Source organism: Aedes albopictus, chromosome 2 (genome assembly GCF_035046485.1).
Source record: "Aedes albopictus strain Foshan chromosome 2, AalbF5, whole genome shotgun sequence".
Classification (NCBI taxonomy): Eukaryota; Metazoa; Arthropoda; class Insecta; order Diptera; family Culicidae; genus Aedes; species Aedes albopictus.
In genome coordinates this window covers 47,166,290-47,186,522 of record NC_085137.1, presented here as the reverse complement: position 1 = coordinate 47,186,522, position 20,233 = coordinate 47,166,290, and the positions used below count along the sequence as shown (strand labels likewise).

The window sequence follows — 20,233 nt, the reverse complement described above, 5'->3', positions numbered from 1 at the left end:
TATACACTAAAACTTTGAAGAAACTCTTTGAAAAATAAAATAAATTTTTAAACAAAAATAAGTTCCGCCAAACCATTTCTTTCTTGTAGTAGACATTCTCAGCTATCGTTTGCGGGGTACCATGAATGCCGGAACGTAAAATTTTTGTACTCTTAAGACTTTCTCGCATATTCATAGTTATACACTAAAACTTTGAAGAAACTCTTTGAAAAATAAAATAAATTTTTAAACAAAAATAAGTTCCGCCAAACCATTTCTATCTTGTAGTAGACATTCTCAGCTATCGTTTGCGGGGTAACATGAATGCCGGAACGTAAAATTTTTGTACTCTTAAGACTTTTTCGCATATTCATAGTTATACACCAAAACTTTGGAGAAACTCTTTGAAAAATAAAATAAATTTTTAAACAAAAATAAGTTCCGCCAAACCATTTCTATCTTGTAGTAGACATTCTCAGCTATCGTTTGCGGGGTAACATGAATGCCGGAACGTAAATTTTTTGTACTCTTAAGACTTTTTCGCATATTCATAGTTATACACTAAAACTTTGAAGAAACTCTTTGAAAAATAAAATAAATTTTTAAACAAAAATAAGTTCCGCCAAACCATTTCTATCTTGTAGTAGACATTCTCAGCTATCGTTTGCGGGGTAACATGAATGCCGGAACGTAAAATTTTTGTACTCTTAAGACTTTTTCGCATATTCATAGTTATACACTAAAACTTTGAAGAAACTCTTTGAAAAATAAAATAAATTTTTAAACAAAAATAAGTTCCGCCAAACCATTTCTATCTTGTAGTAGACATTCTCAGCTATCGTTTGCGGGGTAACATGAATGCCGGAACGTAAAATTTTTGTACTCTTAAGACTTTTTCGCATATTCATAGTTATACACCAAAACTTTGGAGAAACTCTTTGAAAAATAAAATAAATTTTTAAACAAAAATAAGTTCCGCCAAACCATTTCTATCTTGTAGTAGACATTCTCAGCTATCGTTTGCGGGGTAACATGAATGCCGGAACGTAAATTTTTTGTACTCTTAAGACTTTTTCGCATATTCATAGTTATACACTAAAACTTTGAAGAAACTCTTTGAAAAATAAAATAAATTTTTAAACAAAAATAAGTTCCGCCAAACCATTTCTATCTTGTAGTAGACATTCTCAGCTATCGTTTGCGGGGTAACATGAATGCCGGAACGTAAAATTTTTGTACTCTTAAGACTTTTTCGCATATTCATAGTTATACACTAAAACTTTGAAGAAACTCTTTGAAAAATAAAATAAATTTTTAAACAAAAATAAGTTCCGCCAAACCATTTCTTTCTTGTAGTAGACATTCTCAGCTATCGTTTGCGGGGTACCATGAATGCCGGAACGTAAAATTTTTGTACTCTTAAGACTTTCTCGCATATTCATAGTTATACACTAAAACTTTGGAGAAACTCTTTGAAAAATAAAATAAATTTTTAAACAAAAATAAGTTCCGCCAAACCATTTCTATCTTGTAGTAGACATTCTCAGCTATCGTTTGCGGGGTAACATGAATGCCGGAACGTAAAATTTTTGTACTCTTAAGACTTTTTCGCATATTCATAGTTATACACCAAAACTTTGGAGAAACTCTTTGAAAAATAAAATAAATTTTTAAACAAAAATAAGTTCCGCCAAACCATTTCTATCTTGTAGTAGACATTCTCAGCTATCGTTTGCGGGGTAACATGAATGCCGGAACGTAAATTTTTTGTACTCTTAAGACTTTTTCGCATATTCATAGTTATACACTAAAACTTTGAAGAAACTCTTTGAAAAATAAAATAAATTTTTAAACAAAAATAAGTTCCGCCAAACCATTTCTATCTTGTAGTAGACATTCTCAGCTATCGTTTGCGGGGTAACATGAATGCCGGAACGTAAAATTTTTGTACTCTTAAGACTTTTTCGCATATTCATAGTTATACACTAAAACTTTGAAGAAACTCTTTGAAAAATAAAATAAATTTTTAAACAAAAATAAGTTCCGCCAAACCATTTCTTTCTTGTAGTAGACATTCTCAGCTATCGTTTGCGGGGTACCATGAATGCCGGAACGTAAAATTTTTGTACTCTTAAGACTTTCTCGCATATTCATAGTTATACACTAAAACTTTGGAGAAACTCTTTGAAAAATAAAATAAATTTTTAAACAAAAATAAGTTCCGCCAAACCATTTCTATCTTGTAGTAGACATTCTCAGCTATCGTTTGCGGGGTAACATGAATGCCGGAACGTAAAATTTTTGTACTCTTAAGACTTTTTCGCATATTCATAGTTATACACCAAAACTTTGGAGAAACTCTTTGAAAAATAAAATAAATTTTTAAACAAAAATAAGTTCCGCCAAACCATTTCTATCTTGTAGTAGACATTCTCAGCTATCGTTTGCGGGGTAACATGAATGCCGGAACGTAAATTTTTTGTACTCTTAAGACTTTTTCGCATATTCATAGTTATACACTTAAACTTTGAAGAAACTCTTTGAAAAATAAAATAAATTTTTAAACAAAAATAAGTTCCGCCAAACCATTTCTATCTTGTAGTAGACATTCTCAGCTATCGTTTGCGGGGTAACATGAATGCCGGAACGTAAAATTTTTGTACTCTTAAGACTTTTTCGCATATTCATAGTTATACACTAAAACTTTGAAGAAACTCTTTGAAAAATAAAATAAATTTTTAAACAAAAATAAGTTCCGCCAAACCATTTCTTTCTTGTAGTAGACATTCTCAGCTATCGTTTGCGGGGTACCATGAATGCCGGAACGTAAAATTTTTGTACTCTTAAGACTTTCTCGCATATTCATAGTTATACACTAAAACTTTGGAGAAACTCTTTGAAAAATAAAATAAATTTTTAAACAAAAATAAGTTCCGCCAAACCATTTCTATCTTGTAGTAGACATTCTCAGCTATCGTTTGCGGGGTAACATGAATGCCGGAACGTAAAATTTTTGTACTCTTAAGACTTTTTCGCATATTCATAGTTATACACTAAAACTTTGAAGAAACTCTTTGAAAAATAAAATAAATTTTTAAACAAAAATAAGTTCCGCCAAACCATTTCTTTCTTGTAGTAGACATTCTCAGCTATCGTTTGCGGGGTACCATGAATGCCGGAACGTAAAATTTTTGTACTCTTAAGACTTTCTCGCATATTCATAGTTATACACTAAAACTTTGAAGAAACTCTTTGAAAAATAAAATAAATTTTTAAACAAAAATAAGTTCCGCCAAACCATTTCTATCTTGTAGTAGACATTCTCAGCTATCGTTTGCGGGGTAACATGAATGCCGGAACGTAAAATTTTTGTACTCTTAAGACTTTTTCGCATATTCATAGTTATACACCAAAACTTTGGAGAAACTCTTTGAAAAATAAAATAAATTTTTAAACAAAAATAAGTTCCGCCAAACCATTTCTATCTTGTAGTAGACATTCTCAGCTATCGTTTGCGGGGTAACATGAATGCCGGAACGTAAATTTTTTGTACTCTTAAGACTTTTTCGCATATTCATAGTTATACACTAAAACTTTGAAGAAACTCTTTGAAAAATAAAATAAATTTTTAAACAAAAATAAGTTCCGCCAAACCATTTCTATCTTGTAGTAGACATTCTCAGCTATCGTTTGCGGGGTAACATGAATGCCGGAACGTAAAATTTTTGTACTCTTAAGACTTTTTCGCATATTCATAGTTATACACTAAAACTTTGAAGAAACTCTTTGAAAAATAAAATAAATTTTTAAACAAAAATTAGTTCCGCCAAACCATTTCTTTCTTGTAGTAGACATTCTCAGCTATCGTTTGCGGGGTACCATGAATGCCGGAACGTAAAATTTTTGTACTCTTAAGACTTTCTCGCATATTCATAGTTATACACTAAAACTTTGAAGAAACTCTTTGAAAAATAAAATAAATTTTTAAACAAAAATAAGTTCCGCCAAACCATTTCTATCTTGTAGTAGACATTCTCAGCTATCGTTTGCGGGGTAACATGAATGCCGGAACGTAAAATTTTTGTACTCTTAAGACTTTTTCGCATATTCATAGTTATACACTAAAACTTTGAAGAAACTCTTTGAAAAATAAAATAAATTTTTAAACAAAATTTAGTTCCGCCAAACCATTTCTATCTTGTAGTAGACATTCTCAGCTATCGTTTGCGGGGTACCATGAATGCCGGAACGTAAAATTTTTGTACTCTTAAGACTTTTTCGCATATTCATAGTTATACACCAAAACTTTGGAGAAACTCTTTGAAAAATAAAATAAATTTTTAAACAAAAATAAGTTCCGCCAAACCATTTCTATCTTGTAGTAGACATTCTCAGCTATCGTTTGCGGGGTAACATGAATGCCGGAACGTAAATTTTTTGTACTCTTAAGACTTTTTCGCATATTCATAGTTATACACTAAAACTTTGAAGAAACTCTTTGAAAAATAAAATAAATTTTTAAACAAAAATAAGTTCCGCCAAACCATTTCTATCTTGTAGTAGACATTCTCAGCTATCGTTTGCGGGGTACCATGAATGCCGGAACGTAAAATTTTTGTACTCTTAAGACTTTTTCGCATATTCATAGTTATACCCCAAAACTTTGAAGAAACTCTTTGAAAAATAAAATAAATTTTTAAACAAAAATAAGTTCCGCCAAACCATTTCTATCTTGTAGTAGACATTCTCAGCTATCGTTTGCGGGGTAACATGAATGCCGGAACGTAAAATTTTTGTACTCTTAAGACTTTCTCGCATATTCATAGTTATACACTAAAACTTTGAAGAAACTCTTTGAAAAATAAAATAAATTTTTAAACAAAAATAAGTTCCGCCAAACCATTTCTATCTTGTAGTAGACATTCTCAGCTATCGTTTGCGGGGTAACAGACGGACAGAATTCTAACCCCTCTAATTCTGTTATCATTAGTAATATAGGGTAAATGCAATTTGTATAATTTAGATAATCATCTAAAAAGAACCGTTTCTAGGTAAACCGGTCATCACCTTACTGAAGACGGTATTGAATATTTGTTGGGCTGGATTGGAATTAAAAGGACCAGTTTGTAAGTAGATCGAACGTTGAAATGAGATGCTCAAACTAATAAAATCTTCCCATAGCTTTAAGAATTCAGCACAGTAACCCCTGGTGCGATTCTATATCGAAGTCCGAAGCTTCTACCCAACAAAAGCTTAAAGAAACTGCTTTGCGGAATTCGCGGTCAGAAGGATGCCGGAGACGGACAGAAACGACTGTAGAGTCTGCCGGCGATCGAACAACCTGGACAACATGGTGTTCTGTCCACGGTGTGAAGAATGGTATCATTACCAATGCGCTGGGGTGAATGATTCTGTTGCGGACCGAAGCTGGGTATGTGGTAATTGCTCGATTCTGCCTCCCATCGATCCACCTGGGCAAACAAGCACTCCGGTGAGTACGGTGAGTAATGTCCCATCTGTAGCGACGACTTCTTCTGCCGGTCTACCGTCTATCGCGACCAGTGCACCACCCGGGTTGCCACCACCAGCAATGTCGACTGGTACACAGGGTCTGGAAAACCCAAGACAGTCGATCTTAACAGACCAGGCAAGGGCCAGCCTTCAGTGGATTCAGGATTCACTTCCACTTCCACTTCCAATTCGATACAATATTTGTGTGTACAGTAAGGTCTTCTTTTACGCGGTTTTGATTTACGCGGCCGCGTAAATGAAAACACCATGCAAAAAAAAAAATCATCGTCTTATTTTTGCATGATTCGTCGAGAAATGGTGAGACTTTTTTTACGCGGTTTTTGGAAATTTGAACTGAGTTTTTTTTACGCGGTACGTATCCCCCGCGTAAAAAAAACCTGACTGTAATGCCCTTATATTTAGCAAACACACGTCCCTTAAATTGTTACGTAATTTACGCACGGTGTCTTACGCCATGTAATAATTAATGAGCTAACGTTATCTGTAACATTTTCCATGAAATACATCACACTACAATGTGTAAATATTGGCGATTTTAACAAAACATCTTCCTCTTTGGAGCGTTAAGTAATTTCTACTGTGTATGAAGTTTTGCGAAAAAACACCAGCATTTTGTCAAATAAATGAATTTAATGAGGTGGGCCAAAATATGTGGTATAGTTGTTTCTATTTAATTTTAGACTGCCTGTGAAACTGCGCAGAAGCTAAAGAATAGCTCTAAAAACAGTTTCATACAACTCATTTCTTTCTATCTTTTTGATCTCTATATTTTTTCAATTTAGTATTTTCCTGATTAGTTTATACGACATCCCTGTGAACCTTGGGTGCCTAAATTTTAGTGAGGGTGTTGGAGATTGTTAGTGATGTTTGGGTTATAAATGTGTAATGTGTGAATGTGACATTTTTGTGGGAGGGTAAACTTTGAAATGTATGCATAATATAACTATGCCCCGTTGTTCTGAGACGGATGCTCTATCTATGTTATTGATCCTAGTAAGGCGTTTGGGTCAATATAGTCCAGACAGGCACGCTGCATGTGTACTGCGCTAGCGTGGTGCGCCTATCCTAACAAAAATCGAGTTAGTGGATTCTCCGGAATTCTTTAACATTTATTTTTTATTATTATCTTTATTAACGATATTTTCAGCCCAGGGTTTAACATTTATTTCCAACGATAGGGAAGTGGAACCATCTCGGCAGGGGTCCTATTTTGAGCACTTTTCTGCTATAACTCAGCCAATTATGTATGAACCAATTGACACAATTTTTGGAACGCTATGAGATCTTGGATGAGATACGTATAGTATCTAGCCGTGTACAAAATTTCAAGTCAATTGGTTTAGAATTTACTGAGTTATAGCAAAGAGTGTCCAAAATACCGGCCGCTGTCCAAGTGGTTCGCTACCCTATCAGGGCGTGTCTCTCATTCAAACTCTGGCTGGAGCTAAACACACCCCAATAACGAAGAGACGAAATCGACCACCGGCTCTTTACCCGGTGTAATGAGAACATCCATATAGCCGAGGCGGTAAACGCACGGGTATTCAGCATGACCATGCTGAGGGTGACGGGTTCGATTCCCGGTCGGTCCAGGATCTTTTCGTAAAGGAAATTTCCTTGACTTCCTTGGGCCTAGAGTATCTTCGTGCCTGCCACACGATATACACATGCAAAATGGTCATTGGCAGAGGAAGCTCTCAGTTAATAACTGTGGAAGTGCTCATAGAACACTAAGCTGAGAAGCAGGCTTTGTCCCAGTGAGGACGTTACGCTAACAAGAGGAGAGAGGAATGAGAACATCCGTTAATCCAGTTCAACACCACCATCACGCATTTGTTCAGCCTACACGCAAAAAAATCCGTTCCGATATACGTGAACTCCCAATCACGGCAACGGGAACAAACGAGAACTATGCATAGCAACGATAACAACAATAAGAAATGTACACCGTGAACTAGATTTCACGTTTTCTAGAACGCCCATATTGACAGCTGGAACTAGTTCCAGTTCACGGTGTATATTTGCTTGTTCTCATATTTACGTTTGTTTGTTCACGTTTATCAGAACGGTTTTCTGAGCGTGTACGTTCAACAGTGACAGTTCAATCTTTATCTGAGATCTCCGTCACAAGTTAAAATACGCATACTAAGCCTGTTTTCTTCTATGCGGTGATAGCCCTTTGCGCGTTAATTCCGCATCAAAATCTAAATTTTTAAATTTTCGCATAATAATCATGATCAAAGATTTTCATTCTGGATAAACATCGATAACTAAAACACTGCTCATATGTAGCAACAGGATTTTTGTAACGTAAAGTACCGACAGGTAAAAAAGTGGAACTATTTTTTTTTTGCACATCCATATCTCAGCAGTTAGTGAACCAAATTTCAATCTTTTTGCGTTAACAGAATCCTACACTATCCCAGAGAGGTGTAGTGAAAGCCAATTGGAATTTCATGCAGCTTCCGGTGAGAACAAGGCGAAAACATTAGTTCCTTATTTTTAACTTCTTCCGGTTCCGTTTTGTTCCCAGACTGGTTATGAGTACCATGTCTTTGTAGCGAGTTCTCTCGGAACCTCGACAAGATAGCAACATTCTGTCTTCGGCAAAGTTGTTCAGAACAACAACCACTTCCTGGTGATGGATTTCATAGTTCCGAATTTTCCCACCACGTGGCGCTAGTGTACATAGTGACTTCCGGTACGACTTTGGTGGGATATAGCACGAGATTGAAGTCAGATAGGAAGGTACGATCTTCGGCAAAGTTGTTCAGAAGCACGAGTACTTCTAGGTCATAAAGAGCATAGTTCCGAATTTCACCGCCACGTGGCGCTAGTGTACATAGTGACTTCCGGTACGACTTTGGTGGGATATAGCACGAGATTGAAGCCAGATATTAAGGTACGATCTTCGGCAAAGTTTGTCAGGACTACGAGTACTTCCAGGTCATCAGGAGCATAGTTCCTAATTTAACCACTACATGACGCTAGTGTACATAGTGACTTCCGGTATGACTTTGGTGGGATACACGAGATTGAAGCCAGATATTAAGGTACGATCTTCGGCAAAGTCGTTTAGAACTATGAGTTCTTTTAGGTGATTAAAAACATAGTACGGAATTTCACTACCACGTGGCGCTAGTGTACATAGTGACTATTAGCTGTCCCGGCAAACGTTGTGTTGCCATTTGTGGCTGTGGTGGTTTGTCAACTGTTGGGTTCATGGCAGCATGGCACTCTAGATCGGTTTCATTTCGATCGTGTTGATTTTCATCCCAGTTCATGAAAATCAGTACTTTATCAATTTTCTTACTTTTCCTGTGGATTTTCTTATTTTTTGTACTTTATAAACACATCCACCATGAATACGAATCGAACCATGCAAGAGTCATGCTGATCGGTTCATCCGTTCGTGAGTTTTGTTGCCTCAAAGGGACTTGAAACTCATTTTTTATATATATAGATAGATAGATAAGATTCGATAGTAGAATTGCGTCGCAGTCAATCAAATGCGACAATAGCCAAAGTTTATTTTGAAACTTCAAATGCGTTTTTCTCGTGTTTTTCTATTGAAACATGTGACATTTATGCGTCCGCGGGCAGTATAATAAGCTATTAAAAACTTTTGATTAAACTTAAAATTCTAAACACGAAAGAAAATTATAACGATTAGATTCTTTTTCTAATATAATACCAATTTATCCAAAACTTCATCATCGTTTCAAAATTCGAGATGGTTATTATAGTTCATTTAAATTTCCTCTAATTGACTTGAATATATGTATGGTAAGTGAGGGCAGGATGGGTCACCTAAGAAATGGATCCCTATAACATTCTGAATATAAATAGCATTTCTCTGTTTTCTATCACGACTTCCAGATACACTAGTCAGCTATGATATAAGGGTATAGAAAGGTCATACAGTTTGAAACCTGCTTCTTGACAAACAATTGTCAAAACATGACCCATCTTGCCCCACCTCATTTCTACGGGGGCAAGATGGGTCAGCTATCAGAAATTCGAGTTTTCTCCAACAAAAAATACTAGATCTTCTATTTTTTCTCTATACATCTAAGCTTCACATACGTACAGATTACATGAAAGAAGTGTTGAAACATATCGGTAGATTATTCTCAGAAATAGAATATTTTTATTCAGGTAGCCATAAAAAACTTTGAAAACTTATATTTTTTGTAGAAAAATATTAAAAATATGTTCACAAATTTTCAGCGCTCTAGTCGCTTCGATAATGTAGGTCACATAATAGCCTTTCTATGAAAAATAAAACATTTTTAAAAACTATGCAAACATACCGAAAAAATAGGGTGACCCATCTTGCCCCGTCTACACATTACACGTAGTTATATGGAATAGCATAAGGAGTATAACGAAAAAATACTTTATTTTTTTTCTGCGTAAGGAACGTAAAGAATTTTAAAAACAATATATCACTTTTTTGTGTATCCACGTCGTTCATTTGGGAAAATTATAGAAAGATTCAAAAAATAAATAGTACGGTTGAAAACGGTACTGACCCATCTTGCCCCCACATACCATATTTATGTTCCGAAGGGAGGCAACCAAATGGCCAACATTAAATTTAAAAAGTAATGGGATGAATATAAAAAATAGATAATTTTACTCAAAAACCATAGAATAAATGAAATTGCAATAACTTATTTTTATTAATAACTAGCTGGCCCGGCAAACCTTGTCTTGCCGTCTTGTGGAGGTTTGACAACTGTTAAGCTCAAAACAGCACCACACTCTAGATTGGTTTCATTTAGATCGTGTTGATTTTCTTCCCAGCTCATGAAAAATCTGTAATTTGTCAATTTTCTTACTTTTCCAGTTTATTTTCGTAATTTTTAATACTTATAAACACAGCCACCATGAATACGAATTGAACCATGCAAGAGTCATGCTGATCGGTTCACCCGTTCGTGAGTTTTGTTGCCTCAAAGAAAATTTGAACTCATTTTTATATATATAGATTTAAAATTAAGTCAAACGTTTTTCAAAGTTCATTATATTAGTTATGAATGATCAAAATTTCATTGCATTCGGTTCATTGAATCCGGAGATATAACTCAAAGCTCAAAGTTGGCTATCGAATAACTTCTTCCCCCAATTTGAACCACTTATACACAACTAGTTGATAAACTTCAGTAAAAATTAGAGAATAGGACCCTTTTCGAAAAGTTACAGTTAGTTGAACCTTTTTTGAAAAGTGAAAATGTTACCTGTCACAATTATTTTGATTAACCCCTGTTCTTATACCAGGAGAGATTAATAGTAAAATGAATAATAAAACTGCATGAAACATCTAGGTAGATTTATGAGGTTGGGAATGGGAATACTTACCAATCGGAGTGAGTGGTTCACAGAAGGATCGTCTATCCACGGACGGTTTGCTGTTTACAACCGGCGACGGTGGGGTGTGCATGACGTGCTGGCGGTTTGGCAAACTTGGTCGATTCTGCCGCACAGGCATTTGCACCGGTGCCACCTGCAGGTTTAACGGTGGAATGTGCACCTGTTGGTTCAGCATGGCTTCGGTGCGTACTCGTACGCGTTGTTGCTTTACCACCGGTGCTGGTGCCGGCTGTCGTTGTTGTTGGAACTGCGAGGAGTGCGGTTTGACCGAGGGTGGCTGGAAATTTACGGTGAATTTCGGGAGCAGCGGTGGCACCAGGGGTATTGTGGGAATTTGCTGTTGGGGCTGTTGTTGTTGGTCCATTTTGACTTTTTTGACGCTGACGGACCAATTCTGGGTAGGCAGTGGTTTCTGGGGATCCATCAATTGGGAGGTCTTCTTCACGACAAGCGGTGGAGATGTGGGGGATGCTAGTGGGGTTGGATCTAGTTCGCATGGCACGGGTCGGATGGCCGATGGGATGCTGTTAGGATAGCATGCCATCTTCTTCTTTCCATCTCCCATGATCTGCGTTAGGCAGTAGTAGCAATCGTCGATATGGTTACTAGGTGCTTTCCAAATCATTGGCGCGGAGAAGGGCAACGGAGGCCTTGCATATGAACCGTTTTTCCATCGCAGTAGACCCTGATTGCAATCGTTGCACACCGAGGACGGTCCATGGATGTAATCTTCCTTGTGAGTGCGGGTGGCGAAGTAGGCCTCGTACGCCTCCATGATTGGTTTGGTCATGATTGAGCGTTTGTGATGCGACGCAGTGTAGCTCCCGCAAACAAAGCAGAACAGGTTTTTGGGATTGACACAGGAGGATTTGATTGCGACGAACATTCTGGCGGCTGTTGATCCCTATCGATGGGCCCGGTTACTATTTAAATCACGTTATCAAATGCACTATTCGTTTCACAACCAGGTATTACGCTGAATTTCACTCAGAGATACACATTTCGCTTGAACTTTCGCCTAGAATTTAGATGCCACTCTTCTACTTCACAAAATGGTTTAGTATAACGATGTGCTATGCGCGTATTCCGGTCCTCTACAACTAGCCACTCCACTCTTTCACGGTCTTATCCCATTCTGTGTTCTCTGCATCAGGTCAGGGATACAGAAGATACAGAAGGGATGAAGATGCGGAGAAACACACCGTTTATGTTATTCCCCGCGTTCTTTCTTGTTGCGTTTTCATTCTCGCTCGCATGTCCAGTGCTCTGCGTAGAATAGTGTATCCGACCTACCACGGAACGGTCATACATTAGTAGTTGTGCACTCTGTAGACGCGAGCCATAAGAACCCTCGTCATCCAGAATACGTTTTCGAAACGAATAGGGGGAGGAGAGAAGCCGGAGGAAAAGGTTCTTTTTACCTGCGCTGCAGAGCAAGACTGCCGCCGTCCATGACATTCATTTCTCTCTTGGAGGATAGTGTTCTTCACATCTGACGTCGTATACCTTTCAACACATGTATATATAGAGCTTCTCTACGCGCAAGGGGGATTCTGTAAGTATTTTATGCTATACAGCATATTCGCGAGAGACCAACGAACCCAACCGAAACTGTTCTACACGGTAGTGTACGGACGGCCAACGGCGCGCTCTCAATTTTCGTTTCCTCCCTTGTGTGATACTAGTCTAACAGTTACGGCTTGAAGGCGCGCGAATTTTAAAACCACGAGCACGTGATCGGTTGCTATTTGGAACATATTTGAAATGCTTGAATCACTGTAATTATGTATGGGATAGACACAGCAAACACTGGAATTATGGATTATGCATTGCAACCCCTTTTGCTAGACATGGGTGTGTTCAACGTCTAGTATGTAGGGGGTTGTGGGGCAAGATGGCCATATGGGGCAAGATGGCCACCCTGTCTTTTAAGCATTAATTCGCAACACAAAAATATTTTCTGCATGGGTTGTGATTATAAACAATGCTTTATGTTTATAATGTGCGAAAAAGTTACTATTAGTTTGAAAAATCTGCTATAAAATAGTGTTTGAAGTTTGAGTGTTCAAAAACAGCGTTTTCTTATAGTATCAGGTCATCTGATTTTAAGGATTAGTAATGAAATAACATCGTTTTAAAAATTATTTTTAATTTTTAATGGTGTCTATACGTGACTGTTGTTCAGCCTCGACAATAAAATTTCTATGTTTTAAATTAATTATGTCATATAAAAAATGATAAACATATCGTAATCATTCGGGGCAAGATGGCCACCTGTGGTAAGGCCTATGTCGCCATCCAAAAACTAATCTAAAGCAGCCTTAAAACTGTTATTTATGTTTAGAGATATTGCAAAACCACAGACAATTGCTTTTCATATTAGTTAAAGCTGTTAAAATTAATTACGATGGAGATGATACCTCAGAAATACCTTGAAGTTATTTGCTGTTGAACGGTGATTGGTTTCATTGAATATTTTGGCACAGGGATGGAAAATCGTAGCTAAAACCGCTATAAGGGTTCGTTACAAGACGTTGAATTACAGTATAATGCATGAAAAGAGTAGTAATGTATCTAAATCGTTTCGAGAAAAACAAGTTTGCTGAAAAAATAGACCAAATCATAGAACATTTCCAAATAAATTGCGATCAATTTTATTTCAAACATTATCATAAAGAAAATGGTGGCAAATACCACACCATCTGTAGGCAAAGCGTTGCGGATGATTCGACCTTGGTTTATTGAATGTTGCTTAGGGATTAAAACATACTAATTGTAAAAATTTAGCTCTGTGGCCGTCTTGCCCCGATGGGGTGGCCATCTTGCCCCATATGGCAAAAATTCTATGTCGAAAGTAACATTTTTCAAATGAATATATTTTACAATGGTAGTGCAAAATAAAATACTTTTTTGTGTCAATAAGATAGAAAAGACATGAAACAAAGGGAATGAGTGTTAAATAGCCATATTCTAATGAAAGTATATGCTCCCAAGGCGCCTAAGCTTAGGGTGGCCATCTTGCCCCACAACCCCCTATTCTTTTATTTTATTTTATTAATGCACAAGGGGCAAGGGGGTCATGCGGCCAAGTCTCCAATGTAAGTCCAAGAACTCACATCGTCCATAATACACCGTGGAATTTGGGAACAGGCATTGCAACCTCTATAGCTCGGCAACTTTCGAGTTTGATTCAGCTGAGAAAAAATGTGTTGTTAATTTAATGATCAACGTCATTTACCTTTCATACTAAATGGGCATGTTCTGCCATATGATGATACTGTGTCTTCAATGCTTACTTACCTTACCGGTTAGACTATGGCCTGAGTGTCCTCTGCTGTACCGGTACATAGGAGTCGTCTCCATTCTACTCGGTCCATGGCTGAGTGTCTCCCAGTTCCGCACTCTGCGAAGGGTCCGCAAATCGTCCTTCACTTGATCGACCCACCTAGCTCGCTGCGCACCACGTCTACTTATGTCTTCAATGCTAGGAAACTTGATTGGTAATAATATCACAATAGAACAAGTGGAAGTAGACATGGAAATTTCCTTCCTGTGAATAGAAACAAAATATATCAAAACCGACAAAACAAAGATCTTATCGCTGCTTTTTTTGAGCACGAAAAGTATCTGTTCTTGGTGGCACCACGAGAGTGCATCTTTCTCCGGAGAGTAATATTTATTTATGAAACAAGTTGCAAAAAATATTTTATGCAATTCAGTATCATAATTTAAATTTTATATAACTCATTTTGGTATCATTATGGCCAATTTTTCCGAACTGGCTCATTATGCAACTGAAATGAGTTGCATAATGAAAAAAAATATTGTATAATGTTCACAATGCAACTCATTTGAGTTGCATTATGAACATTATGCAACCGAAATGGGTTGCATTATGAAAAAATCATTGCATAAAATTTTTTATGCAATTCAGTATTATAATTCCTATTTTATACTACTCATTTCAGTATCATAATGACTTATTTTTCCGTACCGGTTCATTTTGCAACTGAAATGAGTTGCATAATAAAAAATAGTTGCATAATGTTCATTATGCAACTCATTTGAGTTGCATTATGAACATTATGCAACTCAAATGAGTTGTATAATGAAAAAATCATTGCATAAAATTTTGTATGGAACTCGTTGCAAAACTTGATTTTTTCAGCACTCTTCGTTTTTATCCAACTCGGCAAGCCTCGTTGGATAAATATAGTGTATAACTATGAATATGCGAAAAAGTCTTAAGAGTACAAAAAATTTACGTTCCGGCATTCATGTTACCCCGCAAACGATAGCTGAGAATGTCTACTACAAGATAGAAATGGTTTGGCGGAACTTATTTTTGTTTAAAAATTTATTTTATTTTTCAAAGAGTTTCTCCAAAGTTTTGGTGTATAACTATGAATATGCGAAAAAGTCTTAAGAGTACAAAAATTTTACGTTCCGGCATTCATGGTACCCCGCAAACGATAGCTGAGAATGTCTACTACAAGATAGAAATGGTTTGGCGGAACTAAATTTTGTTTAAAAATTTATTTTATTTTTCAAAGAGTTTCTTCAAAGTTTTAGTGTATAACTATGAATATGCGAAAAAGTCTTAAGAGTACAAAAATTTTACGTTCCGGCATTCATGTTACCCCGCAAACGATAGCTGAGAATGTCTACTACAAGATAGAAATGGTTTGGCGGAACTTATTTTTGTTTAAAAATTTATTTTATTTTTCAAAGAGTTTCTTCAAAGTTTTAGTGTATAACTATGAATATGCGAGAAAGTCTTAAGAGTACAAAAATTTTACGTTCCGGCATTCATGGTACCCCGCAAACGATAGCTGAGAATGTCTACTACAAGAAAGAAATGGTTTGGCGGAACTTATTTTTGTTTAAAAATTTATTTTATTTTTCAAAGAGTTTCTTCAAAGTTTTAGTGTATAACTATGAATATGCGAAAAAGTCTTAAGAGTACAAAAATTTTACGTTCCGGCATTCATGTTACCCCGCAAACGATAGCTGAGAATGTCTACTACAAGATAGAAATGGTTTGGCGGAACTTATTTTTGTTTAAAAATTTATTTTATTTTTCAAAGAGTTTCTTCAAAGTTTTAGTGTATAACTATGAATATGCGAGAAAGTCTTAAGAGTACAAAAATTTTACGTTCCGGCATTCATGGTACCCCGCAAACGATAGCTGAGAATGTCTACTACAAGATAGAAATGGTTTGGCGGAACTTATTTTTGTTTAAAAATTTATTTTATTTTTCAAAGAGTTTCTCCAAAGTTTTGGGGTATAACTATGAATATGCGAGAAAGTCTTAAGAGTACAAAAATTTTACGTTCCGGCATTCATGGTACCCCGCAAACGATAGCTGAGAATGTCTACTACAAGATAGAAATGGTTTGGCGGAACTTATTTTTGTTTAAAAATTTATTTTATTTTTCAAAGAGTTTCTTCAAAGTTTTAGTGTATAACTATGAATATGCGAAAAAGTCTTAAGAGTACAAAAAATTTACGTTCCGGCATTCATGTTACCCCGCAAACGATAGCTGAGAATGTCTACTACAAGATAGAAATGGTTTGGCGGAACTTATTTTTGTTTAAAAATTTATTTTATTTTTCAAAGAGTTTCTCCAAAGTTTTGGTGCATAACTATGAATATGCGAAAAAGTCTTAAGAGTACAAAAATTTTACGTTCCGGCATTCATGGTACCCCGCAAACGATAGCTGAGAATGTCTACTACAAGAAAGAAATGGTTTGGCGGAACTTATTTTTGTTTAAAAATTTATTTTATTTTTCAAAGAGTTTCTTCAAAGTTTTAGTGTATAACTATGAATATGCGAAAAAGTCTTAAGAGTACAAAAATTTTACGTTCCGGCATTCATGTTACCCCGCAAACGATAGCTGAGAATGTCTACTACAAGATAGAAATGGTTTGGCGGAACTTATTTTTGTTTAAAAATTTATTTTATTTTTCAAAGAGTTTCTTCAAAGTTTTAGTGTATAACTATGAATATGCGAAAAAGTCTTAAGAGTACAAAAAATTTACGTTCCGGCATTCATGTTACCCCGCAAACGATAGCTGAGAATGTCTACTACAAGATAGAAATGGTTTGGCGGAACTTATTTTTGTTTAAAAATTTATTTTATTTTTCAAAGAGTTTCTCCAAAGTTTTGGTGTATAACTATGAATATGCGAAAAAGTCTTAAGAGTACAAAAATTTTACGTTCCGGCATTCATGTTACCCCGCAAACGATAGCTGAGAATGTCTACTACAAGATAGAAATGGTTTGGCGGAACTTATTTTTGTTTAAAAATTTATTTTATTTTTCAAAGAGTTTCTTCAAAGTTTTAGTGTATAACTATGAATATGCGAGAAAGTCTTAAGAGTACAAAAATTTTACGTTCCGGCATTCATGGTACCCCGCAAACGATAGCTGAGAATGTCTACTACAAGAAAGAAATGGTTTGGCGGAACTTATTTTTGTTTAAAAATTTATTTTATTTTTCAAAGAGTTTCTTCAAAGTTTTAGTGTATAACTATGAATATGCGAGAAAGTCTTAAGAGTACAAAAATTTTACGTTCCGGCATTCATGGTACCCCGCAAACGATAGCTGAGAATGTCTACTACAAGAAAGAAATGGTTTGGCGGAACTTATTTTTGTTTAAAAATTTATTTTATTTTTCAAAGAGTTTCTTCAAAGTTTTAGTGTATAACTATGAATATGCGAAAAAGTCTTAAGAGTACAAAAATTTTACGTTCCGGCATTCATGTTACCCCGCAAACGATAGCTGAGAATGTCTACTACAAGATAGAAATGGTTTGGCGGAACTTATTTTTGTTTAAAAATTTATTTTATTTTTCAAAGAGTTTCTTCAAAGTTTTAGTGTATAACTATGAATATGCGAGAAAGTCTTAAGAGTACAAAAATTTTACGTTCCGGCATTCATGGTACCCCGCAAACGATAGCTGAGAATGTCTACTACAAGAAAGAAATGGTTTGGCGGAACTTATTTTTGTTTAAAAATTTATTTTATTTTTCAAAGAGTTTCTTCAAAGTTTTAGTGTATAACTATGAATATGCGAAAAAGTCTTAAAGGTACAAAAATTTTACGTTCCGGCATTCATGTTACCCCGCAAACGATAGCTGAGAATGTCTACTACAAGATAGAAATGGTTTGGCGGAACTTATTTTTGTTTAAAAATTTATTTTATTTTTCAAAGAGTTTCTTCAAAGTTTTAGTGTATAACTATGAATATGCGAGAAAGTCTTAAGAGTACAAAAATTTTACGTTCCGGCATTCATGGTACCCCGCAAACGATAGCTGAGAATGTCTACTACAAGTGGTTTGGCGGAACTAATTTTTGTTTAAAAATTTATTTTATTTTTCAAAGAGTTTCTTCAAAGTTTTAGTGTATAACTATGAATATGCGAGAAAGTCTTAAGAGTACAAAAATTTTACGTTCCGGCATTCATGTTACCCCGCAAACGATAGCTGAGAATGTCTACTACAAGATAGAAATGGTTTGGCGGAACTTATTTTTGTTTAAAAATTTATTTTATTTTTCAAAGAGTTTCTTCAAAGTTTTAGTGTATAACTATGAATATGCGAGAAAGTCTTAAGAGTACAAAAATTTTACGTTCCGGCATTCATGGTACCCCGCAAACGATAGCTGAGAATGTCTACTACAAGAAAGAAATGGTTTGGCGGAACTTATTTTTGTTTAAAAATTTATTTTATTTTTCAAAGAGTTTCTTCAAAGTTTTAGTGTATAACTATGAATATGCGAAAAAGTCTTAAGAGTACAAAAATTTTACGTTCCGGCATTCATGTTACCCCGCAAACGATAGCTGAGAATGTCTACTACAAGATAGAAATGGTTTGGCGGAACTTATTTTTGTTTAAAAATTTATTTTATTTTTCAAAGAGTTTCTTCAAAGTTTTAGTGTATAACTATGAATATGCGAGAAAGTCTTAAGAGTACAAAAATTTTACGTTCCGGCATTCATGGTACCCCGCAAACGATAGCTGAGAATGTCTACTACAAGAAAGAAATGGTTTGGCGGAACTTATTTTTGTTTAAAAATTTATTTTATTTTTCAAAGAGTTTCTTCAAAGTTTTAGTGTATAACTATGAATATGCGAGAAAGTCTTAAGAGTACAAAAATTTTACGTTCCGGCATTCATGGTACCCCGCAAACGATAGCTGAGAATGTCTACTACAAGAAAGAAATGGTTTGGCGGAACTTATTTTTGTTTAAAAATTTATTTTATTTTTCAAAGAGTTTCTTCAAAGTTTTAGTGTATAACTATGAATATGCGAAAAAGTCTTAAGAGTACAAAAATTTTACGTTCCGGCATTCATGTTACCCCGCAAACGATAGCTGAGAATGTCTACTACAAGATAGAAATGGTTTGGCGGAACTTATTTTTGTTTAAAAATTTATTTTATTTTTCAAAGAGTTTCTTCAAAGTTTTAGTGTATAACTATGAATATGCGAAAAAGTCTTAAGAGTACAAAAATTTTACGTTCCGGCATTCATGTTACCCCGCAAACGATAGCTGAGAATGTCTACTACAAGATAGAAATGGTTTGGCGGAACTTATTTTTGTTTAAAAATTTATTTTATTTTTCAAAGAGTTTCTTCAAAGTTTTAGTGTATAACTATGAATATGCGAGAAAGTCTTAAGAGTACAAAAATTTTACGTTCCGGCATTCATGGTACCCCGCAAACGATAGCTGAGAATGTCTACTACAAGAAAGAAATGGTTTGGCGGAACTTATTTTTGTTTAAAAATTTATTTTATTTTTCAAAGAGTTTCTTCAAAGTTTTAGTGTATAACTATGAATATGCGAGAAAGTCTTAAGAGTACAAAAATTTTACGTTCCGGCATTCATGGTACCCCGCAAACGATAGCTGAGAATGTCTACTACAAGAAAGAAATGGTTTGGCGGAACTTATTTTTGTTTAAAAATTTATTTTATTTTTCAAAGAGTTTCTTCAAAGTTTTAGTGTATAACTATGAATATGCGAAAAAGTCTTAAGAGTACAAAAATTTTACGTTCCGGCATTCATGTTACCCCGCAAACGATAGCTGAGAATGTCTACTACAAGATAGAAATGGTTTGGCGGAACTTATTTTTGTTTAAAAATTTATTTTATTTTTCAAAGAGTTTCTTCAAAGTTTTAGTGTATAACTATGAATATGCGAGAAAGTCTTAAGAGTACAAAAATTTTACGTTCCGGCATTCATGGTACCCCGCAAACGATAGCTGAGAATGTCTACTACAAGAAAGAAATGGTTTGGCGGAACTTATTTTTGTTTAAAAATTTATTTTATTTT

General features: G+C 35.3%; 2 protein-coding genes across 15 annotated transcripts in view; both read right to left on the bottom strand.

Moving 5' to 3' along the window:
• LOC109421509 (uncharacterized) overlaps window positions 1-20,233 on the bottom strand; it is a 486,639-nt gene that overhangs the window by 169,235 nt on the left and 297,171 nt on the right. The window lies entirely within an intron of this gene.
• On the bottom strand, window positions 10,838-12,626 carry LOC109405158 (uncharacterized). Its single transcript, XM_062853900.1, has one exon. The coding sequence runs from the start codon at window positions 11,771-11,773 to the stop codon at window positions 10,838-10,840; it is 936 nt and encodes a 311-aa protein (XP_062709884.1). The 5' UTR covers window positions 11,774-12,626.